The sequence below is a fragment of the Danio rerio genome, chromosome 4 (assembly GCF_052040795.2).
Source record: "Danio rerio strain M-AB ecotype USA chromosome 4, GRCz13ab, whole genome shotgun sequence".
NCBI lineage: Eukaryota > Metazoa > Chordata > Actinopteri > Cypriniformes > Danionidae > Danio > Danio rerio.
The window spans coordinates 66,080,126-66,099,496 of record NC_141024.2 but is presented as its reverse complement, the minus strand read 5'-3'; the positions used below and the strand labels follow the sequence as shown (position 1 = coordinate 66,099,496).

Below are 19,371 nucleotides of genomic sequence, written 5' to 3'. Positions count from 1 at the left end.
AATTGGATTATTTAACCCATTTACATTTAAAGATGCAATTTTATTTTATTTTATTTTACATATCTCTGCATGGTAATTTCGGAAAGTTAAGTTGGCAACCTTTAAAACTAACAAAAATGATAATAAAACTAAACAAAGAAAAAAGAACATTGGCTTCCAAAGTTGTGGGCCACGTTTGACCCAGCAAAAACCAGCTCCAGTCCTGGGGAGAGGGATTTATTCCTGCCTCTTGCAGGGGTACCTCATTTAGATGAGAAAAATTATCTTCTAACATACCAATCTAAACACTTGTCCCCGGTCTTTTTTCTTTTTAACTCAGATTATTAACTTAATATTATTTTAAACAAAATGATTTCTATAGCCACTCGAGGATTCCAACCAACTAGGAATCATGAGGATTGTTCAAATACAAAATGAAACGTATTCAGTCTTGAACGACGTAGTTTTTACCTTTTAAATTACTCTATCGAGAAGAACACATATTCAAACAAATTGTAGAATGGTTAGAGTTCAAGTATTTCAGCCGAAGTCAGTTCGCACTCATAAAGTAGTTTGAAATAGCGTTATTTGTAAGTTGTGTATCGTAACAGTGCCTCCGCAGACCTCTTTAACGTTAACAGTCAGCGGTGTTTCTCAACAGTTAATCTTCATTCGGTGTTTGTCTCTGAAAGCTCTTCAATCTTTCCCGAACACAATCAGGAGCGATCCGTCCAGCTCTTAGCCACTGGATACGGCGTGTCAGTCTTTCTTACCATCGACACCGGGGGTCTTCGGATACCTGCTGCGTCATCGTCAGATCCACCGTGTATCCTCTCTTATTCAAGTCTTTCGTAGCTTCAGCCACGCTTTCGTAAAGTTGTGGTCCTGTCTCCCAGTGTATTCGCATCTTGGCTGGGTAGGGTGTCTGAAATCAGATTTTGTTCTCCTTGAGGACTTTTTTCACTTCTTTATATTCCTTCAGTTTTGCATTAATCTCCATGGGGAAATCGTGCGCAAAGAAAATCGGCTTGCCATCGTTTGCAGTTCTTTTGCCCAGGCAGCTTGCAAGATCTTATCTTTAGTGTACTGCAGGAAATTTAATATAATTGATCTTGAAGTATTATTATTTTGAGGTGTAGGAGAGGGAGATCTGTGTGCTCTCTGTACCTGCAGGTCTAATTCGGAGTCCAGTGAGAGCTCAGTTTTTAGCAAAGACGTGATGAAATTAATCATGGACGTCCCTTCTGCTCCTTCTTTAATACTGTATATTCGGATATTATTTCATCGTGATCGGCCCTCCAGATCTGTGACCTTATTCTGCATCATTTTTTGCTGTTTTAAGGTGTGCAGTAAGGCGTCTTTTAGTTCAAGGTTTGCCGACTCGAGTTCAGTTTATTCGCTCCTCTGCTTCATTCAGTCTTGTGCCATGTGACTGAATATCTTCGGTGATGCCTTCTAGCTTCTAGTTTATGTCGCTTTTCAGCTTGTCCACTTCTGTTTTCATATCCTTTATGAACTCTTCTTTGAATTGGCTGAATTCTTTTCTTAAATCTGTCTTCAGTTCGGAGATATCTCTGCTGAGTGCTCTCACTGCTCGCAAAGTTTTGGCACCATGTTCTTTCTCAGGTAGGCCTAACTTGTCGTTATCATTCCTCTTCTCCTTTTCCTCCTCGCTTAATTTTGGCTTTGAATTCCCCTTTTTAGGTTTTGCCCTATTCATTTTGAAGTCGTCTAGCGCAAAGCTCACTTGAATTGGTAAAAGTATAAGGGCTTTTTGAACACATTGACCGGAAGAGTACGTTCTATGCTGCCATCTTACCGCTCACCCAACTATGGCATTTATGTATGTATTTGCAGCTATTTTCAGAAAAGGTGACATTAAATTTTGCAAAAACATCCTTCAAAACGCTAAGAGAGTGTGAGTAAAAAAAATTCCAAGGAAGCACCAGGCTCTCTCAAATGCCAGAACACACGAGCGACAAGGATGGGATTCGCACCCACGCGTGCAGAGCACAATGGATTAGCAGTCCATAGCCTTAACCACTCGGCCACCTCGTCACATATTTTCCTTTCTTGTCTGGTGGAGGCTGGACTGTGGCACATATTTGTATATGTATGTTTCTGCAACTATTTTTCGGTAAGATGACTTTCAGTTTTGCCGTATGAATGACAGAGCATATGAACGACAAGAATGGGATTCGATGGACTCGGCCACCTCGTCATGTATTTACTCACTTTCCTGATGGGGGCTGGACTACGGCATTTCTGTATGTATTTGCAGCTATTTTCAGTAAAGATGACATAAAATTTTGCAACAACATCCTTCAAAACGATAAGAGGGTGCGAGTAAAACACCTTCCACGGAAGCACGCGTCACCAAATTTGAAATGAAATGTTACATTTTATATTGTTGAAAAAGATATCAATATTCAAAAATGTCTATATTTAATGTGAAAAATATTTATTTTTTTACACATAGTCAGTGAAACACTATTCAGTGTTTATTAAACTCATCTGGTCATTGTCTGTTACTTTTAAAGTCTTTCAATTTAATATTAAGCCTTGAAGGGCAAAAACTTAATTTAATTCACAGGCCATATAATTCAATAAATACAATTCAGTAATTCATATAAAGCATAAAATGTCATAAATATTAACATATTAATTAGATAAAACTAACATCTGCACTGGAAAAAAATATTTAGCCCAGCTTTGTAAGCTCAATTTAAACAAGAAAAATATTCATCCTAAAACATGAAATAAATGTTATAGAAACCAAAATTTAACTTTCTCAAGTATCAAAATATTGTTACAACACCAACTTATACATTTTTTGATTGTATTTCTTGAAAAGTAAAGCTTCAATGAATGATCTGGCAGATAGAACCTCATAATTCCAAGCGGAAAATGACTTCTAATGTTTTTTACTTCAATTCACAAGTGCAAAGTAACTGACATGACAGAGACCTTAAGGGTTCTCTAAATGCAAATGATCAATGTATGAAAGAGAAATGCTACACACATGTTTGATATATGGAATGCAAAAACTTTTAAGCTCAATATCACAAAATCATTCAGAACGCAGATAGAACCTTATAATTCTAAAATGACAATTTGCCAAACCTATTTTACACAATCTAATTTCACTTAATAAACAGTTTAGTCTTAAAATGTAATCAAAATTCTCTAAAACTGGACTTTTCCACCAAGCTCTCAAATTTTGCCATATTTCCTTCTTTTAGATATTGGGATATAATCTTTTCCAGTACTCTTCTGCTTTGGGTGTAACAAACACGTGTTTAGATAAGCAAGAATAAAACATTTTTAGTATACCATCTTTGAAAGCATATTGATTTTCTTGATTGATTTAAAGTTTATCACCCTTCCTTCATCGCTGTGCCTTTCCAATTTATTCTCTATCTTTGACAAGAGTTATTGAAAATCAATTTACTAACTTGAAAAAAAAATAGACCAAAAGAATGGAAAGAAATTATAGAAAACAACAGAAAGACCTTCTGCAGTTGCTATTGATCTATTTAATGTCTCCAACATGACATGGAGTCCAAACTATTGTGTTGCACTGATGTCTACACCTACAACAACCATAAACCCAACCTCAAAGTAACCTGTCGTGTTTTAGCAACATCCACACCAACCATAAGCTTAAAACCCCATCTCACGGTAAACTTTAGTGTACCCTAAAGGTCCGCACCGACCACAACCCTAAACCTTGCCTACTTAAAAAGCTTAGCCATGGAGCCTGGATGGCTGAGTCGGTAGAGCATCAGACTTTTAATCTGAGGGTCCAGGGTTCAAGTCCCAGTTTGGGCATATAAGACCCTTTTTGTGGAGCCACAGCTTTTGCGGTTGAGTTATTGATTGCCGAAAGTTTCATCTGGATGCACCATACCACACGTGTGCTAGCCATGAGGACATGGCAGTACAGGTAGTTGTGGCCGAGTGGTTAAGGCGATGGACTCGAAATCCATTGGGGTCTCCCCGCGCAGGTTCGAGTCCTGCCGACTACGTGCTGGCAGTGCGCAGTATTTTACTTTGCGACCTTCCTTGATTGTTAACAACTCCATTGTTTCTTGTGAAAAGGGATGTGATGGTAGGCAAAAGCCACAAAAATAAATCGGCAGCCATGGTACCTAACTGCCCTGGAGGCCCTCCATTTTCAAAGACATTTGACAGAGAGTGAAGGTCCAGTGGTTGTCCCATAGCTTGCCGTGATCATATAATGGTTAGTACTCTGCGTTGTGGCCACAACAACTCCAGTTTGAATCTGGGTCACAGCAGATTTTTCAAGGTGATATTGGCGTTGGACTATGTGTTGCCATCCGAAATCTCCAGCCTCCTTTTAGTGCAGGCTGTGCTAATGGCACGTCCTGAATGTTTATGTTTCCTAAAGTGTGGAAGACTAGCGAGGAACCTTTGATGCCAGCATGCTGTGTAGATAAGCATTGATCAAGTCACGCTTCTAAGGCATGGAAGGAATCTTTTCAATTGTTAAGTCTCCATTCATTGCCACAACAACAGTAACCCCTTCTGCAGTTGCTATTGATCCATTTAATGTCTCCTACATGACATGGAGTAAAACTATTTTGTTTTACTGATGTCTACACCTACAACAACCATTAACCCAACCTCACAGTATCCTGTTGTGTTGTAGCAACATCTACAACAACCACAAGCCTAAACCCCACGTCACGATAAATTTTTGTGTACCGTAAAGGTCTGCGCCGACCACAACTCTAAACCTTGTCTACTTAAAACATTGCCGTGGAGCCCGGATGGCTCAGTCAGTAGAGCATCAAACTTTCAATCTAAGGGAACAGGGTTCAAGTCCCCATTTGGACCCTTATAAGACCCTTTTTGTGGAGCCACAGCTTTTGCGGTTGAGCAATCGCTTGCCGAAAGTTTCATCAGGATGCACAACACGTGTACTAGCCATGAGGACATGGCAGTACATGTAGTCGTAGCTGAGTTGTTTAGGCGATGGAAACCTGTTGGGGACTCCCCGCTTAAAGCAAGAAGGTTCTTCTTAACCATTCTCAACCCAGTATGCAGAAATTTTATAGGCTTGTTGTCTCAAGTTAAATGTCAGTACTTCCATGTCATACACCTCTTTAACAATATCATATCATTCGCCTACAGATGGAGGATCTTCCTTTAGCAATTTTTTTTGTAATGGCATTTTTGCTAGTTGTTAGTAGTGTGTTAAGAAGATACACATCATTTTATGGTATTTCTGCAGAGTAAATTCCCAGGTACATAGTTTTAAAATTAAATACCAGATTCAATCTCATTATTACATTTTTCTCTTTATTTAAATCTTGTGTATAATATTACAGTCCCTAAATATGTGGAAATGGTCTGCCAATACAATTTCACATTTTCTCCAGCATTCACCATTTTTTGATCTCCCCTTTGAAAGTATTTTATTTTACGTGAAATAAAAAACCTGATAACATTTCTCCAAATAAATCCCCTCCATTAATCGGAATTAATTGTGATCATTTGTGTTTCCCAAAGAGTCAATCATTCCTCATTTGTTAGTATTAATTTGGCTACCCTTTCCCGTTTATGTTTTGTATACATTATTGAGTGTTTCTTTGTTAATGTCAGACAGGAATAAAGTCTTGATACTAGTTTTTTTATTAACCTTCTTTTTGTAAGCATCTATAAATACCTGCACTACTGTTGTTTTTATGTCTTCAGAATCTCTTATGCTTTTATTGAAGTAGTGTCTAACGTGAAGGTAATGGAAAAAGTCTTGTTTATCTAAGTTATATATATTGGAAAGTTGTTGAAAACTTTCTAATTCATTATCAGTAGTGTTGAGACAGAAGGATGTTATGGCCTACAAACTCCATTGTTTAAATCTTAGATCTAGTTTTGCTGGTTTAAATTGAATATCATGTTCAACCCCTCTTAATATCTTAGCTTGTTTTTCACATTTAGGATTCTTTAATTCTTTGTACCAAATTTCTAAAGAGCTCTTTGTCAGGGAAGTTAGTTTATGCAATTCTGTATGTTAGAAGTTTCTATCTCCTAATAATTATTGGAGAGGTAAGTGGATTAGTAATTGTTCAAATTCTTTCCACTTTGCACAGTATTTGTCATTGCACCAACAAACTATGTGTCTAAGCTGTGCTGCCTTACAACAAACATCTAATGATGTTTTCCGTTCCAAATGAAGCGAGACACTAGTTTTTTCCATTCATCAAATTGGCTTTTTGGTTTCTCCACTGGTAAAGCTTTAAAGAGAAAAAGTGGGCATGGTAATATATTCATCTTTATTATCTCTATTCGATTATATAGATCTAAAGATAGAAGGGGCCATCTGTTCAAATCCTTTATTATAGTTTCTGTAATGGGAAAGTCATTTATTTTTATAGATATCTGATAGGTCTGCAGAGATTTGAACTCCCAAGATATCTGATAGAAGGTATGATCCATTTAAATGCATAATCCTTGTGTATTTTATCATCTGGGTTATAGTTGCATTAAAGAGTTTGTGTTTTAAGTAAATTGAATCTATATCCTGAATGTAATCCAAATTTGTCAAGAGAATGCATCACCTTAGGTGAACTAAATTCTGGGTATGTAAGAAACAGAAACACATCATCAGCATATAAACAAATTTTATGTTCTACATCTTTAATTTTCACTCCCCTTATTTCTGCATAATCTCTGATTAGTTGTGCCAATGGTATAACAAATAATGCAAATAAGGAAGGACTTAATGGGCACCCTTGTCGACATCCTCTAATATAATATGTTCTGAAAATATCCACAGTTATTTTAATTCTAGCTGTAGGAGTTTAATATAAAGATTTAAAAAATGTTTAGTGTCATTCTCAAATCCAAATCGTTGCAGAACTAAATATAAAAAATCCCAACTCATCGAAAGCTTCTTCTGCGTCTAGGCTACTCAGAAGAGTGCTAATCTTGTTTTGAGCTATATAATCTAATACGTGAAGGGCTCGCCATATATTATCATATGTTTGTCTTTGTTTTATAAAACCTGTTTGATAAGTATCTATTAGGTCTGAAAGAATATCCTATAATCGTTTAGCTAATATAGATGCATAGGGCCCTATCATACTCCCGGCGTAATGTGGCACAAGACGCCAAGCAATTGCTATTTGCTACTTTCACCTCGGCGCAAGGGTCATTTTGAGGCATTGCGCCACACTGTTTAAATAGCAAATGCATTTGCGCTCGTATGTGCGCCTATAGGCATTCTGGTCTAAAAAAGCAGGCGTGTTTTGGCGCGTTGCTATTTGGAGAAACTGTAAATAGTCTGTTCTTTAGATCAGAACAAAGTTGGTCTATTGTTTGGCGCAAAGTGTGCCTGGCTTACACACTACACACAAGATGCAGACCAATACGCAAATATCATTACATATGAAAAAGATATTAAGGATATATATATATATATATATATATATATATATATATATATATATATATATATATAGGATATAAATATAAATGATTAAATTATTACAAAACATATTAATTTCTAGCCTACATATATTTTAAAAACCACTGCCTTCATACTTTCTTCATCTCGAGAGGCTTTTTCAGTTCATTTAATTTGCTTTTGTATAATGTTATTATTATTAGCAGTATTATTTATTATATCCATATTTATATTTGTTTGATTAAAAACAAGCTTAGATTTGTCCACCTGTCAGGTTTTAGGTCGTATGGGGCACAGCAGGTGTATTTGGAAATAACTCAGTTTTTTGAACACACTTGATTATCAATGTTAATTTATTCGTTTGCTGGAAATTAGAACTGAATTTAGAAATAGTTTTAAAACAAATTTTTGCGCTTAACAAACAAAATGAATTATTTATAGGCTAATTGATGTCTGAGCGTAAAGGTTTCCCTATCCACGAGAGCAAAAGCGAAAGTGAACTTACTTTACGTTATGTAAATAGCAAATGCGCTCATGACGCGACGCAACTGGCTCTTAAAGGTAATGGGAGATGAGTCGCTGATTGGTTTATTCTCAAAACACACCTATAACTCATTAAGAAAATAAAATCAACCCTTTTAGACCATGCGCCATGGCGCAAAAACGGATTTTCCCATCCTTAAATTAGCAAGTATGGATTCCGACACGCCCTCAAATATTTTATTGAGTTCCACTTTAACTTCTTTGATATTATTAAAAATATCTGGATATTTACCATATTTAGTCTCTAAATCTTCAAGTTGTATATTTAGATTATTTATGCAATTCCATTTTTTTCTTGATCCCCACATTATAAGTTTACCATGCATAACAGCTTTAGCTGCGTCCCATCGATACTAGGTGACACCTCTGCATTATTATTATTATGTTTTAAATATTCTAATAGTTCTTTTTAAACATATTCTACACACGTTAAATCATTCAAATGATTGTTTAAATTGCCAAAATGTCTTACTTGGTTTATTGTCCAGGTACACTCTTAAACATACTCCTGCATGGTCTGAGATGTCCCTTGTTCCAATTTTAGTCTTTTATTTTATGTTGATCTGACCCAAACATAAAAAAACAAAAAAAAAACAATTCTAGAATGAGACATGTGGGCAGAAGAGAAGAAAGTATATTCCTTTTTTAAGAGGAAATATGTCTCTTCATACATCTATCGAGCCTAATTATTTCATCAAATATCTTATTTGTCTAGTTTCTTGACTAATTTGCTTATTAGAAGATGAGTCCAATTTAGGCTGAAGTTGTACATTCCAGTCTCCCCCACAGATCAACGTACCTGATGTCTCCTTGGCTATAACACTTAATATTTTTTTGAAAAATGCTTTGTCTTTTTCAGGTGGTCTATAACTAATGTAACTTTGTATTGGTCGATAGTTTCTTTAATTAGGTTATATCGCCTTTCTTTATCAGTAATCTTAGAAATTAATTGGAAGTTGATTTTATTTGAGATTAATGTCATTACTCCTCGTTTACGACCAATATTATTTGAGGGAAAAAAAAAAACTAAATCCCATTGTTTCTGATTTCCTATGTTCTGTACCAGAAAGATGCGTCTCTTGCCAGAAGATTATCTGTTGGTTTTCTCTTTTAATTTTAGCCACAGGTTTGCTTCTTTTAATCGGATTTAGTAACCCATTAATATTCAAAGTAATTACTCTATATTTCTGTTTTTGCATAATCAGATGTTTTTGCGAAGATCACTGTGATCGGAACATGAAAAACACAAACATGAATATCTTGAACCACATAAAAAAACATTACGAAAAAGATCTCCAAACCTTGAAGTCTTAAATAACTTCTTAATGTGAGGGGAAAGCCTTCCTTCTCTAAAAAGCCCTTCCTTGCCGTGCCTATTGTTATTTAAATATGGTTTAGGTTATCATATATGACGTAAAAAGGAAGATTAATACCAGTGTGTATAGGAGCTCTCTTTCTCAGCTTCTTAAGCTGCCCCGAATGAGTGAAACTCTAGGTTTGGGTATCGTTTGGTTTTTCGATACCGGTGCTAAATTGATACTTTTAAAACGATACCGGTGCCAAAACGGTGCCTGAATCAACACTTTTTAGCCACAAAATGATGGTGGACGACTCTTCAAAAATATTTTATTTGACAAATGATTTTTTTCAAAATAATTTTAATAGAACAATATAATTACAGTTTAAAGTAAACATCAGTTAATATTGTATTACATTAATACATTTCATTTGATCATTTGTTGGTTAGCATGAATTTAAAATTTGCATTATGAAATTACATTAGCTTACTATTAACCTGTGGGGGGCGGGCAGGGGCCACATACTTTTAGGAGCACATTTTAACATGTATATATCACAAAATACTTAAAACATTATTGGAAGTCATTTGTTTTCATCCATCACTCTGCAGTCTTCATAAACAAGATAATTAAATAACTTAAACTCAAAATAATCTTCCTTGTTCAATTATTTGACAAGTAACATTGTACTGGTGTAGGAGAACACATTTCTAACATTCAAGTACATCAAGGCACATTGTTGCACCTGTAAACTTTAACAGGCCTACAGTTGAAGTCGATTCATTTTGCCCTCCCATTCATTTAAAATAATGTTTTTGAAAACTTTTAGTGTTTCCTAAAACATAAATATTCTGGAGTCATAATAAGTCCTATTTCTTATTGTTTATTTCATGAATAAAAGCCGTTTGTAATAAAAATAAATAAATAAAAATAAGGTCAGTATTATTAGCCTCCTTAAGAAATATTTACTATATATTTTTGATTTACACAACAAATCAGTTACAAAATAATTTGACTAATTATTTTAACTTTCGTAGTGAACTGATAAGTCTAAATTACACTTTAATCTAAATAAAAGACTATAAAATACTTAAAAAGACTTTGTCTGAATACTGTCTTGCAAAATAACTAGTAAAATGTTCTGCACTGACTGTCAGCATAAAAAAGTAGCGTTAGATATTAGAAACGAGTCAGTTAAACTATTGTGTTTAAAAATGTGTTGTAAATAAATCATGTGTTCAAGACAGAAATCAAAAATGAATGAAGTCAAAACTAAACGAGTTGAATATTAAATGTTTAGTGATGCTGTGACAACACCTATATGTGCCTTTTTTCATGCAACCCTCACGTCCATGCCGCAGCACCGAAATTCATACGCTGATTTAATACCGGTGCATACCGGTTACCATGGTACCGGTGCTATAATGGCACCGGGTTTCGGTAACAAACCCTAGAACACACTGATCATGTCTACAGTTTATCTCCAGCGTGAATCCTCTCATGTGTTTTCAGGGTTTCTGAGCGAGTAAACCTCTTACTGCAATGTGAACACTTGTACGGTTTATCTCCAGTGTGAATCCTCTGGTGCCGTTTCAAATCTGCAGCTGTAATAAAAGTCTTCTCACACTCCAAGCACATATACTCTCTCACACCAGTGTGGATTTTCATGTGTTGTTTAAGGTGTGATGATGTGCTGAAACTCTTCCCACATTGAGAGCATGTGAATGGTTTCTCTCCAGTGTGGATCCTCATGTGTAGATTAAGATTTGATGAGTGGATGAAACTCTTCCCACACTGAGGGCATGTGAATGGTTTCTCTCCAGTGTGGATCATGATGTGTTGATTAAGGGATGATGAGTGGCTGAAACTCTTCCCACACTGAGTGCAAGTGAATGGTTTTTCTCCGGTATGGATCCTCATATGTCTATAAAGCGACGAAGATTTGCTGAAACTCTTCCCACACTGAGTGCATGTGAATGGTTTTTCTCCAGTGTGGATCATCATGTGCTTTTTAAGGTGTGATGAGCAGTTAAAACTCTTCCCACACTGAGCGCATGTGAATGGTTTCTCTCCAGTGTGGATCCTTATGTGTTTTTTGAGGTATGATGAATCGTAGAAACTCTTCCCACACTGAGTGCATGTAAATGGTTTTTCTCCGGTGTGGATCTTCATGTGTTTATAAAGCGACGATGATTTGCTAAAACTCTTCCCACACTGAGGGCATGTTAATGGTTTCTCTCCAGTGTGGATCCTCATGTGTAGATTAAGGAATGATGAGTGGTTGAAACTCTTCCCACAATGAGTGCAAGTCAATGGTTTTTCTCCAGTGTGGATCTTCATGTGTCTATAAAGCGACGATGATTTGCTAAAACTCTTCCCACACTGAGTGCATGTGAATGGTTTCTCTCCAGTGTGGATTCTCATGTGTTGATTAAGAGATGATGAGTGGCTGAAACTCTTCCCACACTGAGTGCATGTGAATGGTTTCTCTCCAGTGTGGATCCTCATGTGAGTCTTTAATTTGCTTTTGCTTGCCAAACTCTTTCCACACTGAGTGCAGGTAAAACAACTCTTGTCTCTCACTTTTAACACACCATCAGTCTCTAAATGAGTTTTGTCCTCAATTTTGACATGATGTTCCTCCTCTTTACTCTCCTCGTAGTCTTTAATTAGGTCTGAAATAGAAATAAGTTTACTTTTTAGTAAATCATAAAACTCAGTGAAAAGGAAGTGAAAACATTGGCTACACAAATCTTAATTTTGATGCACATTAAATGTAAAGACAAAGCAGATCATATTTAGATTGATCTTGTCATATTAACCTCCTGTCCATTACACAGATACACATTTAAGCAGATTCTTATATGATTATTCCCAGATTAATTTTTGTCATATTGATGAGACATAAATTTGAAAGCTGTAAATGGCCAGTTTCTATTTGTATATATTCATAATCACAACAAAACAATTTGTTTTTGTAAAACTTGTAAAGCCAATAGGGAATGCTTTTTCATTCTGTGCCTGACTGGTAAACCTGTTAGAACAAACAGCTGAATCTCTGCTAATATTTGCCTCATAGACATATATGACACATGTATAATATCTGCATAAAGCTTTAAATCTGCACCTTTAAATGACAAATGTTCTAGAGGTATGTAATCTGTAACAAATGCAAAGCAGAAATCTAACACTTAACTGTTTCAGATCATCAAACAAATGTAAATATTAGTCAAAGATAACACAATTAAACACATTGTGCAGTTTTTAAATCAAGTTTTTTATTCTTAAATTGAAGACAAAATACTGAACTACACTGACTTGTGTGAAAAAAGAAATTCCCATTAGAACAATTTTAATTTATCACACCTGCTTCAAGTTCTCTAGCCACACCCAGACCTGATTACTACCACACACGTTCGCAATCAAGAAATCACCTAAATAGGACCTGTCTGACAAAGTGAAGTAGACCAAAAAAAGCCTCAAAGCTAGATATCATGCCAAAATCTAAAGACCTTTAAACACAAATGAGAAAGAAAATACCTGTCACAAGTAAAAAAAAAAAAAAAAAAAAAAGAGTGAGCTCAAATGCAAGTCTTTATTGAGAAGCGAGTCTTGGAAAAAGCAAAAGTCAAAGTAAACACCCGGTCGGGTGAGCGCTGAGGAAGTGCCGTAGGAAAAAACAACCAGACACTCACTCACTGGTGGTCTTGGAAACATACAGGGTGAGTAACAAAATAATATGCACACAAATGATCGATAACATACTGACAAACATGAAGGGAAATGATGTGGTATAAACAGGAAAAAAGGGAAACAAGAGCTTCAAAGCCCCTTTCACACAGTGATACCGGTAAATATGCAGAAAATTTCCGGAACGACTTTACCGGTATATTCAAAAAAGCGCTGTTCACACAGGCGAGGACGTTATGGAAATTTTCCAGAAAAGACCTTTCACAAATCCATTCCAAAATACCAGTAAATTCTGACATCATTCACCACAAATGAGCCTTAAACGGCTGCGCTTGTATTTGTAAACATTTGACTACATTACAAACTCTGTGGATGACCAGTATTGTGAACAACTTCGAAGAAAACATATGGAGGATCACTTTGGCATGTCGAGATATTCATAATATGTGCGTGTGCTGGCGCTCACAGGCTGTTTCACAGGCACACGCAAAGCGTGAAGGTAAACAAACAGCGGCTTATCATAAGCATCTCATCGATGATTATTTACACAGTTGGCATTAAGAAGAACATATAAACATTATCTGACTAACTTCTAACTAAATGCGTCTGACTGTTCTGATTGGCTAAAGCAGGTGTCTCACGTCAGCACGTTCTAGACGTGCACGCGTTCTTTCCGGCAATCTTCCTTCTGCATTCACACAGCGCAGCATTCCGGCAAATTACCGGGAATGTTACAACTTCTCTTTCTGGAAAATAGCCAGAACGAATTTACCGGTATTTTTAAAAAGGACCTGTTCACACATACAACCTTTCCAGAAAATTGCCGGTAATTTTCCGGAAAGGTCTGCATGTGTGAAAGGGGCTCAAGAGAAGAGAGCCAAAGAGTAAGGTATCAAAGGAGGATGTCACATCAAAGATTCAAGCGTTACCACTCAGTGGGTTATGTCACAAGACTCGCGTCACTTTATTGTGGCTTTGAGGCTCAATGGGATTCTAATTACTGGCCAAAGTTATATAAAATCACACTTTATTACAATATATATGTAGAATATAAATAATTATAATATGTATTATATAATATTAAATTAAATTACATGGGGGCCATGGGGGGTGGTTCGTTTGAACAACCCGAAACCCCCTGGCTACGGGCATGGCACAGTGATCTGTGTCATTACAATGGCTTTTCCCACAGCTGGTGGAGAACACGAGAGTTCGGTTTGAGTTCAGTGTAGTGCATACATTTTCATTGTTTTCACTGTAAAATCCTCACTGCGTGTGCAGATTTAGGAGACATTTTTGCAGAATGCATCTTTGCACCTAAAAACGTCAAACGCAGCACTCAGGAACAGATTAAAACAGTTGTTATGTGAACTCGAAGTAAAAAAGTCTGCAATGCTAGCCCCGCCTTTGTACTCTACTTATTGGCTCACTGCTCTACAACTGAATGTAAATGATTGGTTAATATCAGCTGTCAATCACTCAGTCAATGCCTTCTGCCTTCAGATGATAGGAGCTACAACTGCGAAAATGTGAAGCGCTGAAGATGAAAGAATGAAAATAACAGACATTTACCTAAAGTTATTAATAACGGCGCATCTGTTTAGTGATCATGTGCTGAATGTTAATCCACCATTTACACTTTTCCAAGAGTGGATAAAAGACTTCTAGTGGCTTCAAGCAAATAATAAGTTATATATCAATATAAATGTGGGGCAGGGCGATGGATCGTGATGCCGGCTAAGCATCGTGAAGTTTGTCGGCCATCAGCGATGGACAATGTCATGTAAAAAAATAATACAATTGATCAGCTACAATCAACATCATCTTCCGAAGAGCTTCATAAGAAAATACTTATTCTGCAAGCGGAATGACTCCTTGAGGATCTCCACATAAGATCACGCCAGATTCATTATGAACATGGTGAATGAGCTGGCAGGTTATTGTGTTACTAACTGAAAAAATCCTCAGCAGCTGGTGTTATAGCAGCAGTTAGTAAGGATGATGGCAGTATTATTACTGATAAACAGGGTATTAGTGATCAATTTAAAAAACTTCTATAAAACTCTTTACAACTCTGAGGTAAACTAAATTGAATGTATTGAGAGCTTTTTTATTTATTAAGAACTACCATACCTCTGTGATTCAGATCAGTTGACAAAAGAAGGAATTTTAACGTTTGTCCTTTTCTTTCTGAATGTGTCACAGAATGTGTCCCGCGTTTGTCAGCTTCTCACAGGATCGGGTTTCCAAAGCTTGTCAATAATCAATCGCATGTTATTATTATCAGCTCAAGAAGTTTGTTATTTCAAATAGAGACGCGTGGCGAGCGTAAGGAAGAAAGCGAAACCACTCGGGCTTCAGACCGGCTCGTAAAAAACTACGCTACACAGGGTAAATCTGCTCTTCTCCATGGCTTTGTGGCTGTTTATCAAGACGACGACAGGGTTTGTTTGAGCCTGGATCGACCATGGCTGCATATGTATATAATTCCGCTGTAATCTCTCGCTGTGTATTTCAAACATGGCGGGTCCTTTGTTAAGATTCTGGCTTGTGTCTACGAATGATGTATCTCTGTAAACCAATACCGTTCAGCTGCACATCAAGCTCTGCCATTTAGGGCCTACTCACACTATGCCATCCGTACCATGCCCAGGCCCGTTTCCCGGATCGTTTGAGTAGTGTGAGTGCGGTGAATCGGGCTCAAGCACGGTTCACTTGGCTGGCCCTGGCCCGGTTGGAAGAGGTGTGCCCTAGCGCGGTTCACTTGGGCTTTGGCACGGTACGCTTGTGTGTGAGTGCAAAACGCGCCAAAGCCCGAAACTGAAAGCGAGATGTGACTTTTAAGGGGCTGTTACATATGGATTTATTAATCATTCTTACTGTTCAGTGAACGCAAACTGCCGTAGTTTATTACAGACGAGAACTCCTCGAAGCACGACAGCTGCGTGGCTTCAGCAGACCTCCTCATTCCTGCAGCACGAGAGCTTTATGATTGTTTATGAGCGCCAAAAGTGGCGAATCTGTTTGGCGAAATATCTGACTGTGTGTCACCGCATCCCTAAGGACTGTTTGGCGAAATATTCGACTGCATGTCACTGCATAACTAACGACTGAAACGATATAACTAGAGAAATCTCCACTGTGCTGTTGAGTGAGAGAGCGCTTCTCACTGAACAGCGCAGCAGCGATGACGTAAGTGTGCCGAGGCCTGTTTGTGGTGTGAGTGCGGGCCGTCGGGGGAGACGGGAGGGGGACAAGCGCTTTGGCCCGGTTCGAGGCAGCTGTATCTAGTGTGAGTACGGCCTTAGTGTTTGGGACCTTTTCGAAAGGGTGCCAAAAAAGTGGTATGGTACGGTTTGGTTCGGTACGCCTTTTGACAGTGGAAACGGCCATAAAAGCGTACCAAACCAAACCACTCAGTGGAAACGGGCCATAAAAGCTTGATTAGCTAGTCCAGGTGTGTCTGATTGGGGTTGGAACTAAACTTTGCAGAACACTGGCCCTCCAGGACCAAGTTTGCACATGCCTGCTCTAGAGGAACGAGACAGGGCTGCCCTCTGTCCCCTCTGCTCTTTGACGTTGTCATCAAACCTCCTGTAACCAATTTAAGGAACTCAGATGGCTTGCAAGGAATTTTCAGAGAGGGACAAGAACATAAGTTTCTGCTATATGCGGATGATCTACTTTTTTCTGTCAAATCCAGATACATGCATTCCAAAAGCTCTTACAATCATTTCAGAATTTGCAAATGTTTCTTGAGACAAAGTCAATCTAGCAAAAAATCTCCTTTTCCCTTTCAATGATAGAGCACAGCAAATGTCTACCCAAACCTTTCCATTTTAAGCAAGTCCTGATAAATTTGTATATCTTGGTGTGAGTGTGACACGTAAATATAAGGATTTGTTTAATAATAATTTTAAATGACGTTAGACAAAGTCAAACGAGACATGACGCACTGGTCAACCTTTCCTTTATCTTTGGCTGGGAAGATCTATTCCATTAAACTGATAATACTACCAAGATTTCTGTTTCTATTTCAGACTGTGTCTGTTTGTATTGCCAAGATTATAGATTTCAGCAGTCCAATTTTGGTTTAGGAAGGGAGTTAACTGTGTTAAAGACCTGTTTAAAGATGGCATATTTATCTCATTTAACAGTTAAGAACAGACATTTAGATTCCCCAGTCTAATTCTTTTAGGTACCCTCAGGTCCATAGTTTCATTAAAAAACACTTCTGTCCTTCACTGAACCAACCAGAAGCATGCTGGATAGATGAATTGGTAAATATGGACCCATATCAAAGGGGTATGATTTCCATGTTATATGAAGTGATCCAAAGAACTGCCCTCTCCTTCCCTAAACCATATAAATCAGAAATGGGAAGACGAACTGGGACTAGAAATATCAGATACAGCCTGGCAATATGCCATAGAACTGGTACACTCATCTTCTGTATGTGACTCAGATTCATCTTGTCCCAGATGTGGTTTGGAACGAGCAGATCAGTCATATGTTCTGGGGATGCCCTAAATTATATAGATTTTGGGCCAATATTTTTAGACATCTAAATGTAATAAAGATATGGATCCTAATCATTTGACCTCAAATTTTGGTACAGTGACAAAAGAAATGTACCTGTCAGCTAATCACATAGAAATCATGTGAAATGTGAATTAAATTTAATTACAAAACTAACCCTAACACTAACGAGCAAACGAGTGAAAACGAGGAGTGAAAAATCGCACGTCTCCCTCCCGGTCCTCAAATAAGTTGCACACCTTTCTCACCCCCGGATCCCTTCTCGCTCTTCAGACACGTCACACACTGTCTGCATTAGTTTCAAAAACAGATTTCTTAACGATTTAAAACGGCATCTTTGGATATCTTTTTTGCTGATAATACTGTTGTCCTGAAACACTTAAAACAAAACCTTTAAAAAAAACTCACATATACCAAAGGAATGGTACAGCAGAACATTTTGGCAGTTTTAAAAAAATCAACTTTTTTCTAACCGCAGTATACCTTGTAAACTGTTGTCGTCACATGCCTAAGCAGCAGAACACTGTTTTTAGGATCTAAAAATTATTATTATTTTTTTTTAAATCTCAAGCAAAAAGGATTTGAATGTCGCCGCCTGCTGGTACATGAAGAATATGTTCAATACTGAAGAATTTTACACTCAAATGTTTGCATTTCATCAGCATGCTGTAATCCATTTCTTAGCAAAAGTCATTTTTAGACTAGTTTGTTGGCCAGTTGTAGTCAGTGCAATGCTAAGCGTTATTGTTTCACTATAATTTGTTCATTTTGTTTCACGTCGTCCCACAGCAACATCATATAGTTTAGAATACTGTACAATGTTTTATAACAATTTATTATTTTAGTGTCAATTTCATTCAGCAAGTTTAAAATTGGGGGCATCCATGTTTTTTGACATACTTTAAACCAGGGTTTCTGCAGGTTTCACCAAGTTAAATTTAGGAATTTTAAAGATTTTTTAAGATCATTATGACTGACATTTTAGACCAGGGGTCACCAAACTTGTTCCTGGAGGGCCGGTGTCCTGCAGATTTAAGCTCCAACCCTAATCAAACACACCTGAACAAGCTAATCAAGGTCTTACTAGATATACTTGAAACACCCAGGCAGGTGTATTGAGGCAAGTTAGAGCTAAAATCTGCAGGGACACGGGCCCTCCTGGACCGAGATTGGTGACCCCTGTTTTAGACTCATAAAGGGCTAAAGGCTAAGGAATTTTTCAAATGGCTAAGATGGAAAAGATTTCATATGATTTTTTTATGATGAAAAAATATCATAATTTAATTATACAATAATAAATGATATTTTTAAAAATTATATTTTAGATATTTTTTAGCAAAAGATTTAAAATTCTGTGTAGCAACAAGTAAGCTTTACTTGTATCCATACACTTTTTTTCCTAAGTAAACTTTCTTTAAAATTAATAAATAAATAAATGAACAAATGCTTTAAACGTTTTAAAACCTATAATAAACAAAATATATGCACAACAATCTGTCTAGGTTGATGTCCTCAGCAGTAATGGAGCACGTTTAAACAAATGTTATTGTAAGTAAATATTTAAACCATTAAAAAGACCTTTTTGAATGAAAAGTTTTATTGAGATGGGTTGTTGGTGATTATAGATTGAAAATTTAGATTTTGGAATTTAAGGCACCGCAGAAACCCTGTTTAAAAGCAATAGCCCCGGTAATTAGCTATTATAATGATGTAATTCTAACTTTCTAATTTTCGGGATACTATCTGTGAGAACTAGTAACAACTACTAGAAACATGTTTAAACCCATAAAGAAGTTGATAAAAAAAATTGTGATCAACGTGACATATGCAAATGAAAAGTAAAAGTCAACCCTATCACCGTAATAGCAGATATCTTCTATGAGAATACTG

At 36.9% G+C, this 19,371-nt stretch overlaps 1 protein-coding gene and 1 non-coding gene across 4 annotated transcripts in view; one reads left to right on the top strand and one right to left on the bottom strand.

The window, feature by feature from the left end:
* The first annotated feature begins 3,925 nt into the window (after positions 1-3,925).
* trnas-cga (transfer RNA serine (anticodon CGA)) lies at positions 3,926-4,007 on the top strand. Its single transcript has one exon. It is a non-coding gene; the product is annotated as a tRNA-Ser (tRNA).
* A 5,548-nt stretch (positions 4,008-9,555) lies between these two features.
* The window catches only part of LOC110439488 (uncharacterized), a 95,437-nt gene continuing 85,621 nt past the window's right edge, over positions 9,556-19,371 (bottom strand). For all 3 annotated transcript variants that reach the window (XM_088650453.1, XM_088650454.1, XM_087250162.1), the window contains one exon: positions 9,556-11,927. In XM_088650453.1, coding sequence (XP_088506579.1) covers positions 10,723-11,927 — 1,205 coding nt within the window. In that variant the 3' untranslated portion in view covers positions 9,556-10,722. The remainder of the gene's footprint in view (positions 11,928-19,371) is intronic.